A 12,516-nucleotide genomic window follows, 5' to 3' on the forward strand; every position below is an offset into this window, starting at 1 on the left:
TGTAAATGGCCAGAAAGGAAGCCCAATATTTCCCACTTCAAAGTTGATTTGAGGATTTAGAAAGAAATCAGAACTATGAACACACTCAAAGAACTAAACTCCTATTTTTTTATTGTTGTGATTATTGATGTATACCCTCCTTGTTATTTATGTTATTTTATTTGAGTATTTTTTATTTAGTTTTTTCTTCCAGGAAACGTGAACACCATGTTTGTAACATTTTATTATACTGTTGAATGTTAATTGTTCAATATATACATTTAATAAAAATATATATATATATTTATAAATTTGGCACATTTATAATGTTACAAAATATTTATATTTCGGATAAAACCTGTTCATCTGAACTTTCTACTCATCAAAGAAAAAATTCTACTCAGCTGTTTTCAACATAATAATAATAATAATAATAATAAATGTTTTTTGAGCAGCAAATCAGCATATTAGAATGATTTCTGAAGGATCATGTGACTGGAGTAACTTCAGCTTTGAAATCACAGGAATAAATTACATTTTAAAATATATTCAAATAGAAAACAGTTATTTTATATAGGCTTAGTAAAAAATACTTCAAAATTTTGCTGTACTTTGGAATGGATCAAATAAATGCAGGCTTGGTGAACAGAAGAGACTTCTTTAAATTACATTATAAAATCTTACTGTTCAAAAACTTTTGACTGGTAACGTATATATATATACATAATAGGTCTACACACACACACACTCTCACACACACACAAACACACACCCACACACACACACAGTTTAGTTTCCATTATAATTCTATCCTATAGTGTGGAAAAAGCACTTTGACATTGGTGTGGATATAAAAAATACAGTTTTTATGAGAGCAGCTGTACAGAGAACAGTAAAAAACAAACATTAAAGTTTCATATTTTCCACTATACATAGGCCTACATTTTACCTTAAAATATGGATGGAATCCTTATTAATTGTCTAACCATTTCGTAATAGACCTACAGGAGGTGCACACACCCAGTTTGCATCCTTGAGTAGATGACAGCATGATGACCTCATTTCCGGTCGGTTCCTTCATCAGACGGTCGGTGGCGCGCTTGCTCGTGTGTTTTGTCTTTTAGAGCTCGCGCTCGTGCACTGTCAGTCTGAGACGCGCGCTGAGAGCAGGATCGACGCACACAACAAGCGCTCGCGGACCGTCTACTGAGCTGTTTTCTGTTTAAGAGCCTCTTATAAGAATCCATAGCGGGATAATTTCAGCACAAACCCCAGCAGACAGTAACCGTGGAAGATGGGTTCAATCCCGGCCATATCTGTGCTCATTCTGGCCATCGCTGTTCCGAGTCTAGCCGGATACATTGAGGTAACGTTACTAATATTTCACCTTGTTGTCATAATTATCTTCCATCAGTTACACTGACATCTCTGTACTGAGACTGTGATGTTAATATTTCTGGGTAAGTAGTAGTTTACTAATGATGTTCAGCCTATAAAATCATTAGTCTGACACTTTAAAGTGTCCGTGTCCCTTGTTGTGTTTATTTAGATTAATTGAAGGCTATACCAGAAAAGACACTAATTCAAATTTAATATGAAATAATAAATAAGTGTTATTTTGTAAATTGTCTCTGGACGGAGTAAAAAAAAAAAAAAGTCTTAATTTAGACGAGCTGTGGAGGTTAAATCCCTTTATCTTTTCACTGTGGCGTTTATTATGTGGTGTTTATTTCTGTTGTTGTATTGGAAAACTGATTTTATCATAGTGTCAGTCTGAAGTCCTCTGTAGCTAATGTCTGAGGTTGTTAAAAAACCTTTAGATGCTTTCAAATCTTCTTTTAGCCAGTAATGTTAGTTGCTGTTTTAATTTTTGCATTATTTCATAAATGCATGGATTATAATTGTCCTCTTGCATTGGAGAATATCCACTCTTCCTTGATGACTCCATCAGAGGAGACCTTTTAAAGGTTTGTACCTACTCTGGCGTTAAATGACAGAAACAGAAATCAAGATGGACAATGAGCCTCAAAATATTGGATCACACTATATAACTGAAATGATTCAGATCATTATACATATTCATCAGGAATAGCTTTCAGGTGTTTGATTTGAACGGTGTTTCTGGCAAGCTTTAGGTGATAAATCACTCCCCATGTTAAAGGGCAAGTTTGTATTTGTCGGAGAACACCGCGTCAGGCTTGTGAAACGTGTCAGTTGCTTTCACAGTAGGAAAATTATGCAAATTAACTCATGTAAGAAAGTCAAGTTTATGGAGTCAAAAGCTCTCACACCTTTCCTGGATGATCCCTGTCTGGTTGCTTTAAACCTTAGCTGCCCTTGTCCTAGAGGCGTTTTTCCGCTTTTACATGTCTACCAACAGTCCTTTCCGATGGCATGCTCTTCCAATAAGAGCTCAGCCTGAAGGCATGATATAACAAATTATGAAACAATTATTTTCAGTGCCAGAAATAATGGCAGTGATGCACTGAAATGATGAAATCTCTTTGTTGCTAATCGATGCATTTAGAAAGAAAGGACCTGCCAGTGGTTCACCGCCATGAAGAGGTGCAGTGATGTTCATGGATATGCATAGATCAGCATTACTGTAGAAAATCAAAGAATCATTTTACCTTCAGATTAATATTATGACCCTATTGTATTTCTGTTATTACTGCTTTTGTCTTTGTTATACATTTGACTCCTTGTATCTTTGATTTTTTTTGATCTGATAGCTCCTCAAGCGTACGATAACCATGGTGAAATGTGATTTTGAGAGAGGTGTGTGTGTGTGCAGCACTGTTTCTCTGGTCAGCGGGAGTTTGATGCTGAGCTAGTGAGTCTCGTTGACCTCAGACCTGATTTATAACCTGGCCGGGAAAGTTCTGCAGAGGTTCTGCGCAGCCCTGAGCTCTCTCTAACTAAACTGCTGGAGAACTGTATGCATTGAAACCTTCAGTTTCTCCCTCCCAGTGCTGGTGATGGGAATATTCCCTCGCTTTTCCCAGGTGTCATTGTATTTTGCAGGAGACAAAGGCAATGTGTTAAAATCACACCAGGCTGTCTGTGTGATCATTGATGCTTTGCTGTTAACTCTCTGAAGCTGGTGCAAGCTTGCATTTGGCTTTTTTTTGTTTGCTTCCTCAGCTGTGGATATGTCCCTTTTTTATTTTGTTACACAGCCATATGTTATATAACCATGGCACATCCAGGCTCAACAATATAGATTTTTCCTGTTCAGCCCTGAGACCAAACTGAAACATTTTGCTTGGTTTTACCTGCATATTTTTAAATTAAGTGACTGAATATATTTATTAACATTTAACAATTTATTATCTACCAGAAAAATTTGCAACATTTTTAAACTTCACAGTATCCTTCAAAAGATTGGGGTCGCTAATATTTTTTTTTTGAAGAGTCTTTAATTCTTGCCAAGAATCATCAAAAATAAATGCAGTGAAAACTGTAAAATTGTCAAATATTATTACTTTTTAAATAAGTGCGCTATATTTTAATATGATAAAACGTAATTTATTCCTATGATAGTAAAGCTGAATTTTCATTTGTATGTAACTTTTAGGTGTTTGCAATTGTCATTAATTTAATAGCTGTAAATTGAACAAATATAATGCAACTCTATGTGAACTTGATTGACAATAAGAAAACATACGTTAAATGGGCAAGTGTTTGAATTTTAAAGTCATGGAGTCATTGTTTTTGCAACTAAGGCTAAGTTTACATGACAACGATGTAGTCAAAAACTGAAGTTAGAAAGTTTAGAAAAGTTTCATGTATACACGACAACATTTTCAAAACGATTTGCGTTTACACACATCCGTGAAAACTGCCAAAACACTGTATTACGTATGCCAGGCCAGTAGTAGGCACTGTCACCTTGTTTACATGTCTACATACCTAACACATACTACACACACGCATGACGTCACCGTTTTCAAAAATTCCTGTATTGGGTGTTTACACGGAAAAGATAATGGGGGCGTTTTCAAAAGCTTGCACTTTGAAACCCATTTTCAAAATGATGCGTTTTCAGTCCCCAAAACGCCGTTGTCGTGTAAACGAACAGGCAAAATGCATAAAAAGTTTCCCGTTTTTGGCTGAAAACCTTGTTGTGTAAACAACCCCTAAAACAGTGGCATTAATGCATAATGTATAATCATGGCCTCCTAATAATCCCCATACACTTGATTGGCTCTATGACTGTCTCTCCTTTCCACCTGTAGCTGGTGTGTGGTTAGCGCACTGGCGCCATTGTACTGTGGCTGCCGTCGCATCATCCAAGTGGATGCTGCACACTGGTGGTGGTTGAGGAGAGACCCCCCCCCCCCCCACATGATTGTACAGCAATACACAAAGCGCTATATAAATGCTTCATTCATTCATATAACTGTCACAGGGCACTCTATATTGCACTTTTTTTTTTTTTTATGAGAAAACTATGTATACAAACAATGCGTTTCTCCAGTCCTATTTAATTTTTTTGGCTGTTGCATTTGCCTGTTGTTTACCGACTTGTGCCATGTGTGTTGCTTTTTTAAAACTGCATGTCAAGTCATAAGCCCCTTTCACAAATAATACCAGTAAATTGCCATAACATTCCCGAAAACGATTTTACCTGTAGATACAAAAATACGCTGTTCACACAGGCAATGACATTGTCTTTTTACCGGTAAAGCACCATTCACACATCATTTTCAAAATACCGGTAAATTCTGTGACAAGATTAACCGGAAATTACTTCTCCTCCTGGTATTGTGTTTGTAAACAGGGAAGGGTACACAGTCAGTGTTTTTATTGATCTTTTAATTTTTGTCAAACAATCACATTCATGCAGCTGCTTTTGGCCCAGAGACATTGTATTGGATGAATTCAAACGAACTACACATTGCGGAGTAAATGTGTCCTCTGCGTCAGAATGTTATGGTTGGCCCAGAGTCTTTTGTCGGGGCATTCTCGTACATGCTCACACCAGTAGTCTCGTTCTGTGTTCACACAGTTATTTACCAGTAAACGTCTCATACCAGTAAATTGCCAGAATGAATTTACCGGTGTTTTTGAAAAGATCATGTTCACACATGATCTCTTAACAGTACTTTAGAGTAAAGACTGTATGTGTGAAAAAGGGCTATAGATAAACACCTCTTGAGACCCTGGTGTCAAGTTGGTTGTTTTGTCTCACTTTAAGAATGATCATTATACTCGACGGCACAACCTGAATTGATGGCATAAATGCAGCACTAGGTTCAAGCTTCGGCCTTGAGCTATCTTTATTGTTAAGCCCTGAACATTTTATCCGTGTTTTTTCCGATAGTGCATTTGATCAAATCCTGTTTTGTTAGTTTTCACAGTTGTCTGGCTCAGTGTGTCAGTTTTTGCTTGTACAGCTTTCATAATGACTGGCACTACCGCTCGGGGTTTTTTTTTTTCCTTGTTGTTTTTGTTGTCAGATGTGTTATTAAAAGAACAAATTCAGAGGAAAAAACGTTTATTTGAAATGAGTTCATTTCTTGAACCATTAATTTAGAAATGAGTTCTCCTCAAATTCAAATGAATAAACTGCCCAACCCAAAGCCCAGCCTTCCTGATAGAACATGTTGCCAACTAACGCAATGCAGGCATGCTGCAATTTGACTGGCGCCAAATCATATGTGTGCCGTGTACAAAGCTTGCCTGCTTTTTCACATTTTAGTATTTTCACTGATTGTAGCACAAGCTTTGGCACATACTGTGTTTATTTTAAATGCTTAAAGCAATGCCCTGTGTGCTCCTGTAACCTGCTGCTGGTGCAGACATGACAGATTCAGATAATAACAAGAGTGATCATCAAGTACATTAACAACACTGAACTTGGCGTACTTGGGAGTTATGCAGCCCCACTATTGTCACTGTGTAGGTTTAAGAGAAATCTAAAAAAGAGCTTGTAAAATCTCAGTGGTTGAGTGGGAGTCTCTGTGCTCTTTTCCAAGCCACTGAGATGGTAAACAAAGTGTTGTCTCTTCTCCAGGTTGCTCGAGGGCCCACCTTGCTCTTGTTATGCAGTCGTGCAGCACTGTCTCCTATGATGGGACTCTAGGCTCTTGTAATTATGCATTGCAAGGAGTAGTTGAACAAAAGGCTTAAAGTCAACATGAAATCTAATCTGATCACATTCCTGGTCTTATTTTGCATGATTCATCAGTGCACGTTATAAAAAAGGCTGTTTTTGTCATAATAATGTACATCCCTGTGCTTTTTGGCTTACACATGCGTTTCTTGAAAGGAAGAAAATATGCCTATTTTATTTGTAAATTTTCCTAACTGTATTTTGCTCAAAGTATGTCCTTTAAAGAAAATCTACTGGAAACATTATTGGAATTCATCATATCAATTTGAAAGATTGATTTGTTTATTTATTTGTTGACTTATTTAAATGTGAAATTATTGTATACAATTAATTTAGTTATCAAGTCCATTTTCAATCTTTATATTATTATTATTATTATTATTATTATTATCTTATTTAAATCTCTTTAGTTTGCCATGAATATAGCCTTTGATATGTTGTAAAATTATTAATACAGAAAATAATAATAAAAAACCTTGCTTTTTCTCTGACATCCAATCCATTCTAGTATGGACTGTCTGCTTTTCACAATCAGTGTTCTGCCTTATATATTTCTTGCCATTTAATATCTTGTTCCCTCATATTATAGATGTTAAATGGGTTGGGAGTGCCTTGAAGTGTTGACTTTTTTTTTTTTTTTTTTTTTTTTTTTTTTTTTTTCAAATCTGTTTGGTTCTGATCAAATTTTCCATTCGGTTAGAGACAACATTCCGTAAAGTCAAGGCACTGACTCTAAAGCAACATTTGTTTGGTTTTTGCACCTGTGTTTGGTTAACCACATGTAGTGGTTTTATGTGTGCATGTGAATGTTTACAGGGGTGTATGGTGTTTGCGGGGGTGATTCTGTCTGCAGCCTTTTGTATGCAGACTTCATTGTGTGGATGTGTTAGCAGGGCTTTTTATAGCATGGATTGCTCACACCAGGAGTGATGAATGGACTGTGGTGAGGGGCTATTGTGAGCTTTGAATGGGTGCAAGCATCCTGACCAGCACAAGGACCCGATTGGGACATAACCGCATCAGATGCGATGACAACCAGGCTGGAGATCAGATGTTAATTGCTACATTGTGCACTTCTCTTGATGTGATGCTCAGTGGAAGCATACAGAGTAGCTGTCATTTGTCTCTCTGTGCAAAGAAAACATTTATGTAAATTTAATATTTATTGCATTTATTTGAATGTACCAGCATTTGATAAATAAATGGTACATTTTAAATCGTAAAATTAATGATACATTAGTGTTTTTAATTATTTCTTTTTTTTTTTATTTAAATGTTCTATTTTTTACTTTTTCTTTTGCTTTTATCATAGGTGTGCAGTCAGTTTGATGGATTTGTACTTTTGCGCTCACAATTATTTTTTTTTACCCCCACATATTTTGTAATATATGTATTTTTTATTTATTGAATAGACTCAGCTTTTGTTGCCTCACAGCCTTTTTATTATTATTATTTATTTTATTTTTTTTATATAATTAGCGTCAGAATAAATGGGGCATCTACCCTTACTAAGTTCCATGACAGGTGAATAAATAAAATTTGCATCAACATTACTAGTTATCTAGATTTCATATTTATGTCTGTATGACTACAATAGTTTTATTTATTTTTTTTGAGTTGATGAGGAATATTCCATGTGTGGAAAACCCCCCCCAAAAAACATTTGGCATCCTAGACAAAATTCTGATGTTTTCCCTGCTTTTCACACATCACTCACCCTGCTAAGTTATTTTGGATGTGAATTCATATGCATGTCAGGTGTGGCAGAGCTCTATTGTTGAGTTGAAGGCATTGATGATGGTCCTGTCAGCCATTTCCTGTTTCGTAAAGCCTGAGCTATGTTAGCACCACCCTGATGCTCATCCTCTGAGCTGAGAGCTTAGTGCTTGGAGACACTTTCAATTATTTTACCAGCCGTTCTCAGTCTCGCCACAAATCCTCTTAGCTGTAAGACACATCGCGTGCTCAACAGGAGAGAAGAGAACATGCTACCGCTGCGGATGCTCCGCCCGCCCATTACTGATATGATATGATACATACATACGCAAACATGCTTTGATAGCCGCACCCTTGAGTGAGCTCAGACTTTGTCTGCACCTTAGTCACTGACATACTTTTTGAGATTGCACTGTTTATTCATAATCCTGCCCTCAATCTCTGGTGATCAGCATGATTATTTGCATTGTCGACTAATAGGTTTAGAGTTTAGCTGAAAATTTATTTTTGTACTTTTGAAGCAGTTTGAGTTCAACGTGTCCTGTGAGGTGACATGAGTTTTTATTAAGTACAAGTATTCCATGTGGTATCTCAATTAATATGAGATCCAGAAAATTTTATTTGTTCATTCAATTTCATTGAATGCTCGTGCTAAATACACCTATTGTACCTGAAAATAAAGCACTTTGTTTTATTTGTATATTGTGTGTATTTGTAATGTCTTTGTTCTTATTTTTTAATAAGAAAGATAAAAATCTTTGTCATTTTATCTTTGCCCACTTTGGCCTAAATATCTGCCATGTCTTTTTTTGTTACCTTGAAAGGCTTTGTCTTTCTAGTTTGGCTGTAATGCTCAGACAACTTGTAAAACCAACATGACAAAGAATCGTGATATCACGATTTTTCTTTTCTTTTTTTTAAATATGATATTTTTTCCATATCGCCCACCCCTAATCTAAAGTAAATGTCTTTTTATTGTCACTTGAGTAATTTAATGCATATATAATGCATTTTATTTCTTAAACACACACACACACACACACACACACACACTCTTACAGAGTTATTTTGGTGAAACTGGTTATCAACTTCTAATTGCAAGTCGCCAACATTTCATTTTGTCTTAAATCTGTACCTTGTTGTTTGAAAAAGCGCATCTTTTTGGTACCCCCTCCCAATAGTTTCCTGCTTTCTTTGTGTCTGAGTTGTGTGCGTCTCTCTTATCTCTGTCTGCCACTGGCTCCCTCTCTTTCTGTAAATGTCTCTTATCTCCTCCTGTGTGTCATGTCTGAGCGTGTCTGCTGCTTCAGGTCCCTCTTCAGGACCGGCTGCATTAGAGGAAGTTATATATAGCGAGCACGTCAGGCAAGCCCTGCTAGCACGATCTCTTCGAATCTCTGTCTCCGGCGCGTTCACTCTAATTATCCAGCACGTATTCATCCGTCTTCTCTTTGTACGAGAGGGCGAGAGGCACCGTTACCTCCCACGGCTCGGCTCATCACAAATTTAGACTCTTCCCCCATCAAAGAGATGCAGAAGCAGGCACATTTGCCCCTTTAGCATGAATGCCAGCAGTCCGTTCCACCTTTAACTGCACCATAGAGATTTGTCAGCTACTCTGCCGTTTGGAGGACATGATAGATTTTGTGGGTCTGAATATTTGCAAGAGTGTGTGCGCTTGTAAGCTCATTGCCTGCATCAGTAGTTGCGTTCGGATGGGGTGTGACTCATCTCCTTTGGATGTGTTCACATATGAATAAAACATTCGCTCTCCTATTCAAGAGCATGTTGTTCTCTATCACACGCACAAACAGATTTTTTCCTTCCATTTCACCAAGTATGCTTATGGCCCATATCTGTGGCCATCTGTGTTTCTCTTGATGCTAGGATATTTGTCAGAATCGGGATCGATAAAGGTCAGCGAGCTGGGACTCGAACTCAGGATGCCGTAGCATAACAGAGCAATATGTGGGCGCACTGCTACAAGACTGTTGGGGCGTGACATCAATTGCAAACATTTATCTCAAATGGAAAAATGTCTAAATTAAAAACACAACAAAACATGTGTATGTGTATATATTAGTGCTGTCAAAGTTAACTCGTTAATGCAAATTCATTTTAATGGCACTAATTTTATTAACGCACGATTAACGCAGTGTGCACTTTCTGTTTGACCCGTGGCCTAGACCGTAGTAGGAGAAATGGAGATGCACAGTGTTGCCGACTTTGCAGGCCCTTTAGCGCCTTTTTTTTTTTGCGACAAATCTTTAGGGTTTGCTCAGATCATGCTAAAATGTTGTTGAATTATTGAAATTAATTAGAATTTTTTAGAGTACTTAAAGAAAATATTTAGCTTCTAAGGAGTTTGGTTAACAAAGTTTGGGATGCAATAAACTTTATTTTGAATTTTTTTTATACGAGTAATATTTTAATCCCTTGAGTTTGCTTCAACTGCCAAAAGTTTTGATGTTTCTACAGAAAATGCAATTAAAATGCAAAAGAAAAACATTTCTTAAAAAAAACCATGATGACAATGTATTTAGATTTATTTAGCATTTTATAAAGCATACTGTGTATGATGCTATTTTTAAATGTCACACTTTTTTTTTTAACTCCTAACTCAATCGTCTGGTGAAAACGACTTGCAATTGCACTTTGGGCGTCCCAAGTTTGAGTCCTGGTTTGTGGATCTTTCCCAATCCCGTCCCCTTCTCTCTCTCCCACTTCGCTTTCTGTCAATACTTAACTGTCCAATCACAATAAAAGGCCAAAATGCCAAAAATAAATCTTAAAAAAAACAAAAACGCAACTCTCATATACTGGATCATTTAGTCTGCATAAGTCACACCCTTTTCTTACAATCAGCTTCCAGCTCTCATTCAGATCTGCTTCCATACAAACAACAACCAGAGGACAGAACCAGTAGCACTCCCAAGGTTTGATTTGCTGGGGCACTAGCAGCCTCAGACTCGCTATTTACAGAGCCTAGGGCTGTCAGGGAGATTTCTCATGACACCTTTTTCAGTGACCTCTCCAGTGTAGGGACATTTAATGGGTTGTATTCTCAAAATAAATTATTTTACATCACCTTTATGCTGGATGCAGGATGGTAATATTCATCTTTGAGGATAGTTTTAATGTTTGTGTGTGTGTAGGTTGCTCACCGTTTTCCCACGTTACATTAATTTACATGGTCTTTCTTGAGTATATTGTGTTTTATTGTTTTCTGTGTTTTAAGAGGATTTTGAAGTCTGTCAGTCGCCCCATTCTTCTCTTGTCTATCAAACTGCTTGTTCTTGCTCTTGTAGGAGTGGCTGCAAATGAATCTGGGAATAAAACAAAATGCAAAACTCCTGCGCGTTGTATTGCTTTAATTTACATGATCAAATGCGCTTGTAAATTTTGTGTGGGAGATGACTGGAGGCTTGGTATCTTCATTTGAATTCAGCTCAGGCTTTGATTCGTAGCCCCTCCTGTGTTGTGGTCTTTATTTGAATTCTAAGAGCAGGTCTCATTGAGAAGGGCATTCAGAGACGGGCTTGTCTCAGTCATTCAGGTCAGTGATAGCGGGCCAGCCATTGTGCTTATTGAGCAGCAGTCTTTAGGCAGTTTGTTTATGCATCTTGAGTACTTTTATCTGGCTGAGGAATGACCAATCATTAGCAGATTGTTTTGTTTTAGGTTGGTTTTAGGAGTTTTCCTAGTGCCTCCCTCTTTTTATGCCAAGTAAACTGTAATCTCTGCCAACATTTCTATTTTGACTGTGTTGACATGTTGGTGCTGGTTAGCAGGCTTTCTGTCTAAAGCATCTGGAGTTTTATTACCTAACTATTTAGATAATACATGACCAGTGCCAAGAACAACAAAGCTGTGCATACTTATTGACACCACCTACCATTCAACATGATCCAATAGGAAACAGATTATTTAAAAAATGGCTAGCTTCGTGATCGTTGGAGTGATAAGTTTTGTAATTTGTTTCAAGAAAAACTTCTGTAAAGTGGGAATAGAAGTAGGGTTACTCCGATCAGGATTTTTGCAGCCGATACAGAGTACCGATTTCTTGTCGTAGTGATCGGCCGATACCGATGCCGATTCTAATGCTTCAAGCGTTATATAACATATGTAATAATGTTATATAAATAAACACAAAAATTGTTCCTTATACAGTGAACATTTTAATATTCCTTTAAAATGAGGTTTATAAATAAATAAAAAAAAAGCATTATTTGCAGGTGGTTCGTGGGTGGATAAAAGAATTAATAAATTATGCAAATATTAACTAGTTTAAAAAAAAATAAAAAAAAAAAAAAAAAAATTTCATCAGATGATTTCAATTGTGTGCGTGTGTTCGCCTGATCGGGAAGTTGCAGTGACCGAAACGGTGACATTCCAGATAAAGTTTGAAAGGTGTAAAGCCTGTGTTAATGCTATCGAGTAGGCTAATATGGCCAAATAATATATTTTGATTTATAAATAAATGTTCATTTAAATAATCATATCATCATGCAAAACATGCATGACAAATAGCAAATTTTTCATTTGTTTCTTGAAACGTCATAGCATATCCACACCGGCAATGACATGACTGCGGCGCCAAATCATTTATGTCCCCGCGCAGCATGTACATCTTCACGCGTTGACATCCTCAAAATGCGATCAGTTCGTGAGATCGGCCAAGTGTAGTGAGTACCGATCGAGTC

The 12,516-nt window shown here is 36.9% G+C and overlaps 1 protein-coding gene across 4 annotated transcripts in view; it reads left to right on the top strand.

Moving 5' to 3' along the window:
- The first annotated feature begins 1,085 nt into the window (after nucleotides 1–1,085).
- LOC306888566 (amyloid beta precursor like protein 2-like) overlaps nucleotides 1,086–12,516 on the top strand; it is an 83,994-nt gene continuing 72,563 nt past the window's right edge. For all 4 annotated transcript variants that reach the window (XM_079446963.1, XM_079446965.1, XM_079446964.1 and 1 more), the window contains exon 1: nucleotides 1,086–1,345. In XM_079446963.1, the coding sequence (XP_079303089.1) occupies nucleotides 1,274–1,345 (72 nt within the window). In that variant the 5' untranslated portion in view covers nucleotides 1,086–1,273. The remainder of the gene's footprint in view (nucleotides 1,346–12,516) is intronic.

Source organism: Barbus barbus, assembly GCF_936440315.1.
Source record: "Barbus barbus genome assembly, chromosome: 22".
Lineage (NCBI taxonomy): Eukaryota > Metazoa > Chordata > Actinopteri > Cypriniformes > Cyprinidae > Barbus > Barbus barbus.